Genomic DNA, 17,560 nt, shown 5'->3' on the forward strand with positions numbered 1-17,560 from the left:
AGCCCATTGGAAGCAATTCCTACCAGAAAATACTGGAAACATTCCCTGAATTATGTTTGGGATGTTGATAAAGGGAAAGCAGCTTAAACACAGAACTTCTTCCAAATCATAAAAGCATACAGTTATGTGCTCAGCTGCTGGCAATTTGCCATCTAGCTTTGCTTTTCCCTTGCTGGAAGAACACTTAGGACCTATTTGGGAATCCCACTTCCTCTGTTTCCAATAAACTGGAACCTATTCAATTCACTCCTGCAAGGGAGGAGTGTCAATCAATCAATAAACATTTATTCAGGGTCTACTAAGTGCTATGAGGTAGGCACAGTGTTCAGTGCTGAGGATAAAAGAAAAGCAAAAGATAGTCCCTGTTCTCAAGATGCTAACATCCTAATGAGGGAGACAACATGTAAACATGTACAAACAAGCTACAGACAGCATAAACTGGAAGTAATCACAGACTGTGAAAATGACTATAGGAGTCTCATACAGAATTTTAATTCTGAAATCATTTTGACACTGCTATTCTGTTTTCTGCATCTCTATTAAAGTACCTGAAGGGCCAGGATATTTAGCAAAAGACAAGTTCCAAATCTGCTGATCCATCCATAGTGGAAATGCTGATTAGTAAGAGGAAGTTGCTAAGTGCACCCTGGGCATTTTGGAAATGGCTAAGTCTGCAGCCATGTAAGCTGATGGAAGGATTAAGAACTAACAGAACTATAACATGATCTAAGATAGCAAAAATAAGAAAACAAAACAAAACAGAATCACCACTACTGAAAACTTCCCACATCCCCTTAATAAGAAAGAGTACTATGGGATAAGATACAACTAACTCCTGGACCCTTCCTATAAGAAAGAACACAATTTTGAAATGGCTTCATTCTAAAAGATAGGAGGAAAGCAGGCCAAAAATCTATGCTCATTTAGCAGTAATGGATTATTTGTTGCATTTCCTCATATAAAGTGATTATATTGCTGTAAAAATTTTAAGTTGTAATTTTAGAATTAAATAATAAAATAACAATTAATAGTCTAGCATTCTATAAATGCATCAGAGACTTCTGAGGAGATACTGCTAATGTAGATAGAAGATAGGGTTACTTATATATTCTTTTTTGATTGTTAAATATTTCTCAATTACATTTTAATCTAGTTTGGGTTGTACTTGGAAGTGTTGTGGGTTGTTTGGTACCTCTGCCCCCAAAACTTCCTTTACAGTTAATCTTTAGTGTAATGAAACCATTTTCACATCAAGAATATTACACCGGAATAACAGAACTTTCATATACCAGAAATGTAGAACATTTGTAACAAATCACCAGTCATTTATTTTTTCAAACTTCTTTTAAGTTTAGCTGACCAGAAACTGTCATTAATGGAAAGAAATAGGAGAAGTTCACTAATATAGCCTGACCAATTCTGCAACAGACAGGTTCTTTCTCCTCCTTAGGTTCTTGGTGACTGATACAATGGGAGAGAAAGCAGATGGTAGCATTAAGGTCAGTCTGCCATCCAGAACAGACTCATGTCTGTGTTGTCAGTGGAGATCTCACTCACCAAAACAGAGATGTTAGTTTTAATTAGATAGAGCAGAGCTCATATAAATTCACACATTTTCCTAATTTTTAACCAGTATTTTCAAATAATCCATCTGATGTTTAACAAGATTTGGGTTAAAAAATAATTGTCACACAAAACTGGGGAAAAAAATGCTGATGTACAGAGAAGGGACTCATTAAGAGAGGCTAGCTGATAGAGTGAGGCAGTAAGAATTGGAAAAGCAGAGTAATTCTATAAAAGGTCATAAAGACTAGACGTATGTGAGAATGCAATATCAACTACTAGTTAACACTAGCTATACTAGTTAACATATAAATCCTGGTTAGGAACGAAAAATATCAAAACTACTATGGATAGCCTTCAGGATGGCATTACTCTGACCTCTTCAGGATTAGGATTTTTTTTTTTTTTTTGATGTCACACTCAAGGAATAGTTAATTAGCCATTTTAGCTTTGGGAATAAATATGATGATTTAGGAAAAGTTCATTGTGAAGATAACCATGGCTTGCCTCTAAGATGATATCAATATGATAGGAAACATTCTTCAAATTTTTCTTTTCTTCTGTGGAAGAAATAAAATTCCAACCAAAAAATGAAGTTATTAACATATTAGTTCTAGGTAATATTGAGAATTAAATTCCTTTTCATTTGGAAAAGCTTAATACAACTAAAGAAAGATTAAAAAAAAATAGATGATCAAAGAGGAAAGATAAAACAGAATCAATAGCTAGAGTATATATGTGAAAAAAAAAATGACATTCAACTCTGCTAACTCTACTCCAGTCCATTCTGTGAAGGTCTCAAGAAGTCTTTTCTTAGCTGCTTATTGTTAGGAGAAGCTTTTTTTTCATTTGTTCTGAGACATACATGCATCACAATAAGACAGGTTATGGATCTCTAAGTAATTGCCTTCCTCTGAAGATGTTGCACAATGAATATACACTTACATAAAATAAAATGTTGCTGTCAAATACCATGAGTAACACAGGTTTTCCTGACTCGTTTGAAAAAATCTGAATAATTTTCATGGCTTGTTTTGGATTGAAAATATAGTGGATGATCTATTAATTAGATTTTCTGATGAAAATATCATGAAAGGAATCTTCTCCTCATGCTCTTAATTTAGATAGAATTCAGGCTAAGCTCTCCAGGCCATTCTAGTGCAAACCAGTGGAGTTGTTGGTTTAAAATGTCTTGGTGTTTTAATATTTTGTATATAGCATAGAGACTGATTTTCAGAGGTAAAGATAAGACATAAGAAAGCTTAAGTGCAGTTGGAATAGTTGGAACAGATAAATCTGTCATAAACATTGTATTTGTTTTGGAAAAAATTGGAGTTACTGATTCGATAGAAAAGCATCAAGGAGGAGAGGCGTGGCAAGTTTGAAACAGCAGCTTCCATAGGTAAGAACAGGATGTTTCTGCTGAAAAAGGTTTCTTTTCTCATGGAAGAAGCACCCAAGAGGACAAACCTATGACCCACTAAGCCATCTTCCCAGGCCTAAAGTGGCACATTAACCCCTGAAAGCAGTGGGGCTTGTCAATCCAATGCCAGTTTGATTGCATGACATAATTACAGGTTAACAGGAGTATGTCCAAACCAATGAAAAATTAGTCTCAGCAGATATTTCAAAAAAATGTATGCAATTTTATGCTCCATTGCCTATGAAAACCAGAGGGGAAAACAGACAACTGAGCTCTGGCTGTAGTTTTCAAAAGTGGAATCCCATTGGAGCTAGGATACTTGAGATTGTTTGGAAGTCATCATAAATCTAAGATCTGATGATTACTTGGAGATAGCAGAAACTACCAAGAGGAAGCAGAATATAGCTTAAAAAGAAAACATCACATTTTTTCCTTTTATTCAATCTCTCTGAAAGTTAGTATTATTTTCATTGTAATACCATTTGGTTTTGACTAATCGGCTAAATCTGAATCTTCTTTTGGTTGGAAATTAAAGTGTGACTTGAAACTCTGAGTAACTGCTATGATTTAATGTCATTACAAGATGAATGGGCTATAGAAGAGATTTGGTAAATGATTTCAACCTAACCACTCTCTCCTCTTACTTTCCTCCACCCTTATCCCAACCCCCCAAAGTAAAGAGTTAAAAAAGAATCCCAACTCCCTTAATCTTAACAGGTAAAGTAAGGATACAGTATCCAAATCACTTTTAAAACGAAGAAGCTATAGTAACAGATAATACTGTCAATTAGTTCTAGAGATTTGCTCTGATTTAAAATCAGTTTCCATTGCCCCGGTCCAGTTCCTTTTCTTGCCCAGAAAAAGAGGACTCTGAGAAGAGATTAAAAGTTGTTTAAAAGAGAAACTATCTTTGTGGATAAAGCATCCCTTGTCATGAAGAAGTGCCATAAGAATGGAGGAAGGACCATCATCTGGGAGAAAAGACTTAGTGTGAACATAGCTATTATCTTCCAATATTTGAAGCACTCAGATGAAAGGGTAACTAGATTTACACTGATTACCTCCAGTGGGCAGAGAAGATCAATGACTAAATATTATAGGAAATAAAGACCTCAACTTGTTATAATGGAAGAACTTCCTAAGATTTGGAGCATAGAAAGCTCTTGAAGATAATGAATGGTCACAGGAGGGTAGTAATTGAGGGTGTTTAAGTGGAAACTGGACTACTTATTTAGGAGTTTATATTCTTCAGGTAGTAAGGGAATGGACCACATGAACTATAAAATCTCTTCCAATTCTAAAATTTTAATTAATTTATAAGGTGACTTCTTTATACACATCTACCCAAAGGAAAATGTCTTTAAAACTGCAAACAAATTACTGGAACATGGGGGCCAATGGTGGTTTATAATATATAACTGGGGAGGTTATAGATGCAATAGGAATATGTTATATGACTATTATATGACGAATACATGACTATTTGGGGGCACTCTTGAGGCGAGCTTACCCAAATTTGTTATTGCCCTTTGACATGGGGAAGGAAATAGGTGGCCCTTGAAATTTAATGAGAAAGTGAATGTAATTCTATTAAATAACAAAAGAAAATCACTGGGTAGGGCTGAATGATTTTTCAGAAAGATACCTCTAGTTCAATAAGTGTTAAGTGTTACTCAGTTATACCAAAATCAATGTCTTTACTCCTTCCTTTAAGAAGCACAACATATTTTACACCTTAACCATAAGGTAAGCTATATTTAACCTTGTGGATTCTCCTGCAGTCTTCATGGTCTGGATCTGTTGGTGAAATTTGCTCCCAATCCTCTGCTCCTTGACCGCACAGAGGCCCTCACAATATCCTTGAGGCTGCAAGTTTCTTTTGGTGAGGGGAGAGCAGAAGCAGATAGACAAAGGGAGGAGAGAAAGATTCAGATTCATTTATAATTGTTCAGACTACCATAACATATTTAAAATGATGATGGGTCTAATATGAAGAGTTCAACCTCCCTTTTTTCTTTCTTCTCTCATTTTTTTATCCAACCTAAACCCATATCAATTCCCACTGTTGGTTTCTGCATTCCCTGAGAACGTAAAGTTCATTTTCTTCAGTAATTTATAATGCCTATATATGTTTTTTGTTTTCAAGAAGCAGGAAGTGGAGGTGGTGGACGTGAAAGGGTATGCAGAATGATGCATTGGCAGCTGTAGCATGCAGTCCCAGCTCCCCAGAGTGACTTCTTTTTCAATGCTAGCAGGAAGAAGGGAAATAGGTCAGAGCAGCAGCACTGATCGTGTGCTATGGCTAGACAGCATGAACCCACTGTTATCGATGAAGTAGCAGAGAATGATTTCTGAAGACCCTGAGGTGCTTAGAATTTGGGAGAAAGGACTGGGTGGCCTTTGATTTCAATAAAGAAGGTTCTGTATGTTATTTATAAACAGGGACCTCCCTAGCTGTAAATGGAAAAACCATAGTCTTGCTCCCTTAGTCCTTTAACTACTATCTTTGCAGTTAAGGCTTTAAAACTAAACACTATGTTGCATACAAGGTAAATGGTCAATAAATAGTTGCTGACTTGTTAGCTGCCTAGCAAGAAGATGCCCCTAAATTTCACAAACTATTGCCATACTGTTCACTAGAATGGCTCCAAGAGGAAGGGAAGGGTCACTAAACTAATTGGACAGTGATGTAGACATAAATCACTTAATCTGAGGCCATGTAGTCTGTAGAGGGAGGAAACCCAGTTTTTTGATTTTTTAAATTTCTATTCCAATTTACAATACAGTACTAGAGACATGCTACTAACTGACACAAATCTCCACCTGGGAATTAAAATCAGATTTTTTTGAGACCTTTGATAAACACTAAGTGGAGGTAGTAACTCTGTGCCTGGGAAAAGAAGAGGATAGGACCAATGTCACATGTCACACCATAGCAATAATCATATCAGTGATTCTCCAAAGGAGTAGCTAGTTATGTGTCGATGACAAGGGATTTGAAGAAGTCAATAAGCTAATTCCTAGTCCAAATACTCTGGGGTAAGCTTAAAGAGAATCCTCTCTATTCCTGTATTCCACATCAGGAAGTTTAAGTGGTATTTGGTATATCAGGGCTTCCATTCAATAAACTATTAATTCTTGGAATCGAAGTTACAAATAAACTTATCTTGGTTAAGATACCTTTAGTGTACACCTAAAATATTACTTTTCTTGACTTAGTACCACCGGTCCTCAAGATATTTGAAAAAGTATGAGATAAAACCTTGTTCCAGAATGGCAATTTCAGGCTACCAATAAAGAAGGAAAAAAAGGTTACCAAGATGGGGTTTCTGAAAGGAAACATTTAAAAAAGAGAAATGAACAAATACAGAATCTTTAAAGCTCCGAAATGTATAAGTAGAAAGCAGGGTTGAGTAATGAATTGAAGTATCAGAAACTCAGTGTTAACTTGTGCGATGTAAAAAATATTTCAGGGGAATGAAGATGACAGTTCTCACTATAATGATGACTGCAAGGAACCTGAACCCAAACAAATAGAAAAAGGGCTGTGTGTGACATTGAATATTCCAAGAGGATTTGGAATAGAAAAACTACAAACAAATTGACTAAATAGACTAGAATGACAGAGAAGAGTGCCTATTAAGGAACAGATTGCCAGGTAGTCCAGTTTGGGTAGTCTTAAGTGGCATTCTATAGAAAAGAATGACTGTCCATTTCTATTCCCAGCCAATTGCTGGGTTACAGTCATTCTTTCCCTGAGGATTCCCATTCCACAGACAATATACATTACATAATTCCAGCCCCATCTTGAAAACAGATATAACAGAAAGTTGGCTTCAGAGCTAAGAAGAGGGGTTCAAGGATTGTTTTTCACACATACTGCCTATGTGATTATAGACAAGTCACTAACTTCTCAGTCTTTCAGAAAACTCTTTAAGACTATAAGCTGTAGAGGAGATAAGTTTCCTCATCAGGGAGTCCTCTATACCAGTGAAATCAGGCCCAATCTATAACTCTTACCACTATTTCTTCTAAAGACTACTAGGATCCTTTGTCCACCTTATTTTTTCCCCCAGAGATACTTGGTGTCACAAATCAGGGTCCTGAAAATGCTCTGGGAAGTTCATAAATAGTGACCAGGAAAAAAAAAAAAAAAGTGAAGGAGACAGGCCAGTAAGGAGAGAGTTTAGTTGAGTCAAAGGTAACAGAATCTTCTAACATCTAGTTATCAGCCAATCCAATAAGAGTATGGTGTTATGAACAATGGTAGCAACGTTGAAAGATTTTTGGAGAGGCAACAAAGCCAAGAGGATGCTACTTTGCCTCGTCACTAGAGATCTGAAGGTAAGCACCATTCCAGGGCAAGGAGACAAATACAGACAGCATCGAAGCATCAATTAATTTAATTGGCATGTATCTAGAGACTGGGGAAAAAAAGTGTCTACAGAATTCATCCCATGGCAAATATCAGCCTTTCCCTTACTTCTGGGACAGAAAAGTCAAGGTGACAAATTATTCAGGACATCTAAATGAAGGCTGGGTCATCTTCTTTCCTTTGTCCTGGAATTTCTATAAGTCTTTAGTTACAGCCATGATACTTGAAATTACAAAAGAATATGAATTTCTCACCACACACTACTCAGAAAAATTTTTTTTATTTTGGAAAGAATACAAGCTGTTCTTTATTATAACAATCTCTTAGATGTGAATTCCATCAGTTTGTTCCCTAAGATCTAGAGCCCTGTCTCCTCCCCTTTAAATTTTTTAGGCTTAATAGTTAAAATAGTTAAATTGATCCAAGGCTCTCCCATTAAAATGCCCAACTAGGCTCAAAAAGACTGAGTTTGCCCATTGGGAGGTGCAGGGGTGAGGTTAGGTTTGGGTTGGGTGAGGGAGGCAGCTAAAAATCAACTTTTGAGTTTTCTCAAACTTAGCAGCCACAGTGAGTTTGATAAGGAATATTATCAGTTTAAGGAACAGACAGGTTTATCAAGACAGTTGTTGCAAAAACAAAGGAAAAGGGTCCCAGTTAGTTCCTTTTAAATGGACTATTCTCCAAAATATGGCACAATATCCTTACAGCCTACTCCTGATCTTGTGTGGTATTTAGTCTCACTGGTAGGCCCCAATCACAGTAAGAGATAGAAGGAAAAAAGGGAAAAAGCCTCTGGTACTACTTTGTAGCACCTGCAACCTCAAGTTCTTTACTTTTGTCCATGATACATGGAAAATTGTGTGAATTCTTCTCTGGCCAGTCCATAACCCGACTGCCCTCTGCAGACATATAAGCAGCTCATCTCTACTACATATCCCAACAGGACAATTCTGTTGTATTCTGGCTAAAGACCTCAAGTAGCCATGGGGAAAATCTGCAGTCTTTCATCCTACTAATGAATCTGTGCTCTTTCAGAATAAAAATGACTTCCTAACAGATTGGAGTTCTTCGAACACTTCCCTAGGAGAGGGACATACTCAATGAATACAAATCTATCTTGAAGTCCCTAATGATGATATAGGAAGGCATATGAATCTTGAATGGCAGCATGATGATTTCATTTTACAAGGTAAAATTAATCCTAATATGTAACTTTCTGAAGGCATTGAAGAACTCATATATGATTTGACTGTGTGGATAATTGGGAAAATTAAAACAAGAAGCAAATAAGTGATTCTCTAACAGTTTGCAGTTAACAGTTAAAATCGAAAACCATGGCTACTGACAAATAATAAAGGGAATATTTCACAGCAGCTCCAACATTCAAAATGTACCAACTTTTCCAAGAAGAAGCACTGGGTATATTCCAAGAGACAACAATCCATACAATTACAACAATACCTAAGATTCCAGGTTTAGTGCTTTAGTTTCCCTAAACCGGTGATCTAGATAAACATGCCTCTGAGGCCAGTCTTATGGGACTTAGTAGGTTCATTTCAAAATGGAAGTCAAGTGGAGAGTTTTAGCAGGTAGAATTGGTATTTACATTATATAATGCCCTACAGCAGTTTATCTCTATTTTACTGACAAGAGTCTTTTCACATGCAAAAGCAATAATGAAATAACAAGCTGTATGATCTCTTTTTTAAACCAATTTCATTTTGAGTTGGAGTTCAGATTTTTATTCCCAGAAGCACAGGCAAACCTCTAGAATAAAGTTAAGTATCTTTATTCTATTATAAACATATATCATAAGCAACTATAGAATTTTCTGAAAGGGATACCTAGGATTATAACTTAAGCTAACAACCAGAGGAAGAACTGAGGTATTGCATGAAGGGTTGATGATTCCTTAATCAAGCTGACTAAAAGGAAAATGAAAGAGAAGGTGGTTCTGAACACCCTGTTCACCGTTCCCCACCTTCTTATCTACTGCATTGCTAGCAAGGCCAGTGCCTAACAACATAGCCCTAGGAAGGTGAGGGATCAGCTGTCTAGGATTTAAGAAGACATAAAGGAGGTGCCCACAGCTTGAGAATTTAACTCCTGCCTGAGAGCACCCGTCTCACAGGCAGAAACAGAAATACAATTAAATTAAGTCAGAAAACCCACTACAGAAAATGCAATTACTCAAAGATACAAATAAATGTTCAAAGAAAATTGGACCCTGACAGGGTTAGTCAAGCTTCTAAATTCAGCTAGAGGCAGGTGGGCTCAGCTAATAAGCCAAGAAAGAGTGCTGCCGAGTTCTTGGTTTATACCATTAAGATCTTGGCTGTGCCTTCAGGGGACTTAGAAAGCCCAGCTTTGTGACTTCTCAACTTGACAATGATCAGAACACATCTTAAAAAGACCTCAAAGCAAGCAGACTAAAAGATATTCCCGTGAAAAGGGACCTGATTTCCAAGCAGAGAATGGCAAATCTGGGCAGTGAATGTCATGGGCCTCCAGAACTGGACTCACTTGTGGACAACTTGGCAGAAGAATATTTCTTATGAACTGGCTTCTTGGCCAGAAGTCACCTACCTCTCGCTGCAGCACCAACTCCTTGGTGAAGAGTGTTGCTTCCTCACTGAAGGGCTCTCTCTCCTGTACCAATCCAGGGAGGTTCCGGGCTCCACGAGGACATTCGATGCCTGAGGCAGGAAAACCACAGTGAGAAGAGGACAAACTTCCCAACAGAATCTTAAGGAATGGTGCCCAGTAGATACTCTGTCCTTTACAATGACAGATACCTTTGTATGAACCACAGTTAGACTCCACATTAAGTAATATGGTTTCCCTCCCAAATCAGTTTCTCCTTCTTTAATTTTCTTTTATGTTAGTGATGATATAATTTGTAGGAGCTCTCAAAAATGTCTCTATTTTCTCCCTCCCCTAGGTTCTATTCAATTATCCAGTCACTCACAAAGTGTTACCAACTGATTCTTCACTTTAAAAAATTTATATTAAGCATGAGCTTTCTTTCCAATTCCCAAGATATCACCCTAGTTCTATTATCTTATAGCTAGACTAACTCAATAGTTCACACGCCTCTTACAATCTCTTCTGTACTTTGTTGCCAGACTAATCTTCCTCAAGCACTGCTTTCATCATGTCACTTCCATGCTTAGAAACCATCAGCTATTCTATCCTTGTCTAAAGTCTATTCTTTGGCCTGGCAATCAACACTTTTAAGTATGATTTACCTTTTCAACCTTGACTTCTACTATTCTTTTATACTCTAACCAAATGATTGTAGAATGTATTTTGCACATTCCTGTCACCCTGACTTTGTTCATAATAAGCCATAATCAGAAGTGCCCTATTTTTTCTCTTGATTTATCCAAACCCTATTAACCCTATTATTCATCCTTCAGAGGATCTTAAATTCTAATCCTCCATGGAGTTACATAAAGTCTTCTTGTCCTTTCAATTATTGCTGGACTATTTTTATCACTCATTTAGTACTTATGGGAAACTTTTCACAATACATTTTTGTGTATGTTTTGTTTATTCAAGCTCCCTGAGGATGAAGACCTTTTTTGTTCCCCATCCTTTAAGAACTGAGTGTAGCATCCCATCTATAGTAGGTATTCAATAAATACCTGGTGATTTAATTAACAGTTCCCTTGATTCTTTTAGTCTACAAATATTGTCAGGCAAACAAGAGAAAAATATGAATACTGTCACTGTAGTATAACTGTCTGTTCTAAGAGCTTCGGAATAAAGTTGAACCAAGACAGAACTTTAGGCAAAAAGAAAGTTGAGTCAATTGCAGGAGATGGCATATCACTTAGGGAAAGGCTACTGTGGTATCTGAATTGTGACACATAATTACATAAGAAATGACAAATATAGGGATTTCAGAGAAGAGAAAGACATGGTTTGACAAAGAGAGGAGTAGAATCAGGAAAACAATAAATATAATTGTCAGCAATATAAACTGAAAGAACAATGAAGCAAAACAGAAACAAAATGGTATAATTAAATTGCCCCAAGATTGGTTCCAGAAAATATAATAGAAAAGCACTTCTTCCTTTTTTGCTGGAGAGGTGGAGGACAATGGGTGTGAAATGTGTGGCCTGCTGATTAACCTGGTAAATGGAAATTACTTTGGCTGAATACTTAAAACAAAACATTTCAAGGCAAGACTTGCTTAGCAGGGGAAAGACATATTCAGAGATGGAAGATGAATTTTTCTCTTGTATCTCTGGTCCAATTTTGACTTCTTCATTTGCACTGATACAAACTTGGGAGTTACTAATCTTCATTTAAGTAGCCGTATAGGGCCACCCCTAAATCACAGGGAAATGACTAACAGTCAAGTGCTGGGGATTTTCTCACCCTAACATTTCTAGCAGTCATTCCCTTTTATTCACTTGCATCTCTATGCCACTAATGCAGGACATCATCAATAATCACCTGGGTGACTAAGAGCCTCCTAATCAGACTTACTGTTTCAAGTTTTCTCCCTTCTCCACATAAATGTCAAAATGACATTCTTGAAGCAAGTTCTGACTTCTGCTCAAAAAGCTCCAGGGGCTCCCTATTATTGCCTTTAGGATGAAATAACTTTTGTTTGGTTAAAGGCTTTCAAAGTCTTGCAAGCAATGCCAATTCCTGTTTCTGTATCTTTGCCAAGGGGTTCCTGCCACCTATCCCTTCCAATATCAAGGCCTGCATTCCTTTTTTCCTGTGGTCTCTCAGAAGTCCAAACTTTCCCCAAAGCATAGCTGAAGTGTTAGTCTCTATGAGGCCTTCTTGATTCCCCAATCGTAGATGCTATTGTTCCCCGAAATTACAATGTATTTTCTAGGCATATTTTAGCTACTCCTAGAAGATGGGCATGCCCCAATATGAGTACCCATATCCCTGACAACTCCGTATCTTCATGTTCATAAAGCACAAGGGAAAAGGAATCCATTATATCTCTCCCCAGTTTTCAGGAACAGGAAAGAGACAGCAGAATGTCCTTTCTCAGACTCAGTGCCTCTCCAAGAAAAGTGCCAGGTGATAAGTGCAACTATCAGAAAAGAGGAAAGTACTTGCGATGGCTTTAGCTGGGAACATGCTCTGTCCAATCATGTAAGCCATGAGTCCAGGGACTACTGAAATACCAACTAGAGTGATGTGTCGTAACAGCTCATCTGAGCAGCATCATTACAAGGAAGGCCTAGGCCAGTGATAGAGAAAGATAGATTACTAATGAGTCTATTTCTACAAAAGTCATTTAAAAGGCAATAATCACTCAGAGACAGTGCCTAAGATTAGTCTAGGAAAGGAGAGACTAATACAGTGAAAGAGAAAACAATCTGTGATTTTCACAGCAGTATCTAACAAAAGAATATATTGATGTATACATGTTTGCAAACCAAGTGAGAGCAAAAGAATCCATCAGAATGATCTAGGCAATTCAATAAAGACAATGTAACAAGTAACAGTAAAAATAATTTCTTGAAACATCTATTTAATTGATTTTTGATTCTTATAAAATACACTGTCAAAAAGAGGAAGAAAGTTCCATAATAGTGTGCTGAAATAAGTGGTGGTACAATGAGTAGAGGGGATGCCAAGTGTGGTATGGCACAGTTCTGGGCTATGTACCAGGTAGTATGACAATGGATCTTAGAATAGTTGAAATCAGAAGAAACATTTTTCTTCCATCGGACTACCTGAAGACATGAGGTTGGTTGGATCTGGGTGTCTCTGCAAGCCTTCACTTTCACTTGAACATCAAAAAGAAATCAGGATGCAGGAGAACCTTAGCAGCTACACTTGGCATTTGAGTGAGAATATTGAAAAACAATTAAATTGACAATAAAGAGAATGGGGTTCAGGGTAGTCACTGAATCTGTATGAAAATTCATTTCAACAAACTTCATTAGAAACAAGCCTGGTCTAAGACATCTGCTACTCAAGCAAGATCTGACTACTTAAATATAAGTGCAGATGGCTACTTGTATATAATTGTATAGCCTCTGGGAGATCTCTTAAAGGGAAAGCAGTGCCCTTGCCTTTCTTCTCCCCAATGCCAATCTGAGCTCTTAAGTCAGTAGGGTGTCAACTAGGCTGCCTGCCTGCTCCTGTTTAACGTGCAGCAGGGGAGCATGCATCAGAAAGCATCTACAGTCATGGCACAGTCACTGAAACAAACACCAGGAGCAGAGAACAGACATGAGATAGAAAACAATTCCAGAGGAGCCAAAACACAAACTTTCACCTAATTCTGAGTCACCTCAAGGGAGTTTCCTTGGAACTATCTGTCAGATAGGTAAGGAGGAAAAGAATGGGGAGCAGAAATTCACACAAATAGAGATCTGTTTTCCAATTATCTGTTTTTCCTCTTTAGATGGGCCTAGGTTTTCAGCAACCTTCCTGCCTCAGTTTTTCCAGCACCACTGGCACCAGGGCTTTTAACCTAACTTTCTTGCCAAGCACAATCTGTTCTAATGCAAACGAATCTGAGTCAGCTTCCAGAGACACAAGTGACACAAGAGGAGGAGCCTGCTAGGTGACAAAGGAGTGACAAAATGAGAACAGGATTCTTCAGAATTTTCTAAAATCCAAAGCCAAGAGCCAGGAAACACACAGTTGCTTGCCCTGCTGAAAATCAGACAGAGCCACATGTTAACTGCAGGTGAAGTTTCACTGCATCCTCTCTTACCAGCAGTAAAATTAAATTACTTAGAAAAATTCAGGTTACTTCCTCACTAACCCTCAAGTAGTGAAAGACAAGACTCTGCTCAAGTCTCTGGTAAGATGCTTCCAATCAATGGAATTTAAGAAGGAAAGAAAAGGAAAATCACTGGGATGAAAGGAGAAAGCTCAGTTTTCAGGAACAATCAGAGCCTGCTGTTGCAGACCTGGGGCAGGTTAATAGGTAGCAAAAAAAAAAAAAAAAAAAAAAAAAAAAGTTTAAAGCCATGCAGGGCTTCAGGCTCTAAACAGGAAGTGAGATATCACCAGAGTTTCAGACATTTTTCCCAGCCCAGTTTGGGAAGCCCTGTAATTTTGGATTGTGCATGTTACCTCTAATAGCTGTCTTCCCTGAATTATCAGCACCAGCTTGGTGCCACTTGCTGAAAAGAGCATATTAGCTTTGCAATGCTTTGAACACCACAGAAACAGGTTAAGTGCTGAGCTTACTCTCAAATCCTATAAAATCATTCAAAGAAGGAAATGTTTTTATTAATTTGAAAATGCAACTGGTAGTAAAATAAAACCCTTATGAACTTCCCCAAGCCATTCTTCTTTCCCCTCTTATGAGGAAAGCTAGACTAGAGAGAGTCAGAGAGAGAGAGAGATGCTTAATTTCTTCTCTAGGGTTTCCTTCAAAGACTTCAGAACCAAGTGAGGCAGACATGTCATAAAAGGTCTTCCCCTTTTCCCTGAACAGAGGCTCTCTGCTTACTCTAAAACCTCCACGATGAGCTTTAATTCTGGTTGTGCCATCTAGCCCTGCATGCTGCCACTTAAATGTAAGTCCAAGGGATTGGACAAGGAGCTAGGAGAGTCATCTTCGGGGATCATCAATGGGTCTTGTATGAACTAGCTTTGTGATTTTGGACAAATCATTTCACACCTCATCTCTTAAAATGAACAGTATGAACTTACTTGAACCAAGTTCCCTTTCACGTCTAAAATTCGGGAGTGATCGATGGAGAATTCCCAATTGGAGTGGAACTCTGAAATGCCAAGTTGCTGCTGAGCTAAGTTTCAACTATGCTATTAACCATCTCCCCACCACGAAGAAATACTGACCAATGAAGAAAATTAACACAAGTGCTTTGCTTGCTCGGCCAGTTTTAGAACTAAGAAGTACAAATTCTTGCTATATAAAAGATATATTGATAATAGCTAAAGTAAGAGAAACTGAATGATACTGAATACTGTACATGGCATGTCAAATGCTTATAATAATTAAGTTTGGGGATTCAAAAGTTTATTTTTTTTATTGGTCATAAGAGTGTGGAATGAGGCAAATGATGTAGCCTAGAGATGACAGATTTGTATGGCTAATCACCCTAGCCAAGAAGCAGCTAAAGTAAGAGCAAAGGAAAACAACTCTCTTGAAAATAAAAGTTTAGGTTAGGGGAGTCAGACAGTGAAGTTTATTAGGTACCCAATGGACCCTGAGCATTAAAATTGGCACTAAGGAGATTCAAATGGAGGAGAGGGTATGTGAAGAAAGTTTGAAATATAGAAGAAAGAAGATTCAGACTTTGCCATCTTCTATGAAGTAATATGAATGACATATATTAATAAAAAAAAGAATGACAAGATAAAAATCCTAAATGCCAACCTATCTGAAAGAGGTCATTTACCTCTGACCTGCACACGGAGTTAAAGGTTGGAACTAAAGAACACACATGGAATGAAGCCTTTCTGGCAGTCCAACTTCTATCTGTTCTATGTGAAAGTTTCTAGAATTAGGGTGCAATGATTTAAATGGGTTAAATGTCTCACATGGAATCTCTAACCAAAAATTTCATAGTTACATAAGTTGTAAAGGCAAGCATAATAATAATAATAATAACATAATAAGACCAGCCATATACATTTTATCCTAATAGACCTAAACCGATTCCCCTATAGAAGACAAATATAACATTGAGACAACGTGGTGAACAATGACTGATAATCATAAACAGGCCTGAGGTAGGCATTAGCAAATTGTTGAGCATTTCCAATACAACAAGGAAGGAAATGGGGAAAGGGCAAATACATGGGGAACTCCCACTTAGAATATCATATTCAACTCTGGATTTCTCTGTGGAAACAGAGAAAGAGAGAATTGGAACACAGAGAAAAGCAACAAAAAATGACTCAGGGGTGGGGAGGCCTGACTTTGGAGGAAAGATAAAAGGTGCTAAATCTGTACAGCTCAGCTAAGCAGTGACTAAGAGGGTGACATGATAACAATCTGCAAATATTTGAAAGGTGTAAACACAAGAAAGAAAATTGCCTAGACTGAAAATAGGGGGTATAATTAGGAGCAGGGAAGGAAAATCTGGACTAAGTATCAGAAAAATACATACTGGTTATAAAGACTAAGTTAATAGATATAGGTTCTTAATGAAAGCAGAAATTTCATTATCAAACCCCAAAACTAAAAGGAGGTATTTCTTTTGCATATATCTAAGGCATCCTAGATAGACCTTTAGCTACTCTTATAGACCCTTAAAGAAAAAAAAATGAAATGAAATACCAGAGGTTTTATTTGTAGGCAGCATGTATTGCACAGTTCCTGAGAAGGACCAAACTACTTAGTAAACCACCAGCTACACCAATTTCTCCTTTTCCTAAGTCTTTGTCACTGACACCAGCCAATTTATAATCATCATAACTCTTAGTGGAGCTTCTTCAGTGATAATTCCAACACAAACTCACATATGTTATGTGTCCTGGACACATACTTAATACTTTATTAAGTATCAGAAACTAAAAACAAAAAAATGTATTCATAAAGAGAAGAGGCTTACATGAATTGATGCAAAGTTAAGAAGAACTGGGAAAACAATATATACAATGACAAGAGTCAACAAATATTTTTTAAATAATTACTATGAGCTAGGAATTGTACTAAGTGCTAGAGAGAGAAGAAAAAGGTGAAAATAGCCCCTGCCCTCCAGAAGCTTATATTTTAGTGGGGTAGACAATGTGAACATAAATAGGTACACAGAATATAAAGTGTCCCAGTATATGAAAAGTAATAGAGGAAGTCCTGAGGAGTCAGTGGCAATTGTGGAGGAGTGTGTCTAGGAAAGGCTTTCTGCAAGCAGTGGGACTTCAGTTGATTCTGGAGAAAGCATTCTAGGAATGGGACACATTTAGTGCAAAGGCACATGGGAGATGGGATTTCTGGTTTAAGGTACATACTCTAATAGGGCAATGTGGCTTGAAAGTAGTGTGATGAGAAGAATGGAAGGTAAGAGGTCTTAGAAAGGAGAAAGGGCCAAAAAAAAACCAAAACAAAACAAAAACAAAACAACAACAACAAAAAAAACAGATGGAGAAGCTTGCATTTTGCTCTTAGAGGCAACAGGGAGTCACTGGAGGTCACTGGAGCAGGGAGTGACATGGTCAGATCTAAACCTCAGAAAAATCAATGTGACAGTGAACAGTGCAGAGATTGGAGCGCAGAGATTAGGCAGGAA

At 37.5% G+C, this 17,560-nt stretch overlaps 1 protein-coding gene across 1 annotated transcript in view; it reads right to left on the bottom strand.

Annotated features, from left to right (window-relative positions):
• SND1 (staphylococcal nuclease and tudor domain containing 1) overlaps positions 1-17,560 on the bottom strand; it is a 462,540-nt gene that overhangs the window by 99,882 nt on the left and 345,098 nt on the right. The window contains exon 16 of the mRNA XM_074268024.1: positions 9,948-10,057. Within this exon, the coding sequence (XP_074124125.1) occupies positions 9,948-10,057 (110 nt within the window). The remainder of the gene's footprint in view (positions 1-9,947; positions 10,058-17,560) is intronic.

This window comes from Sminthopsis crassicaudata, chromosome 5, assembly GCF_048593235.1.
Source record: "Sminthopsis crassicaudata isolate SCR6 chromosome 5, ASM4859323v1, whole genome shotgun sequence".
In the NCBI taxonomy this organism is placed as follows: Eukaryota; Metazoa; Chordata; class Mammalia; order Dasyuromorphia; family Dasyuridae; genus Sminthopsis; species Sminthopsis crassicaudata.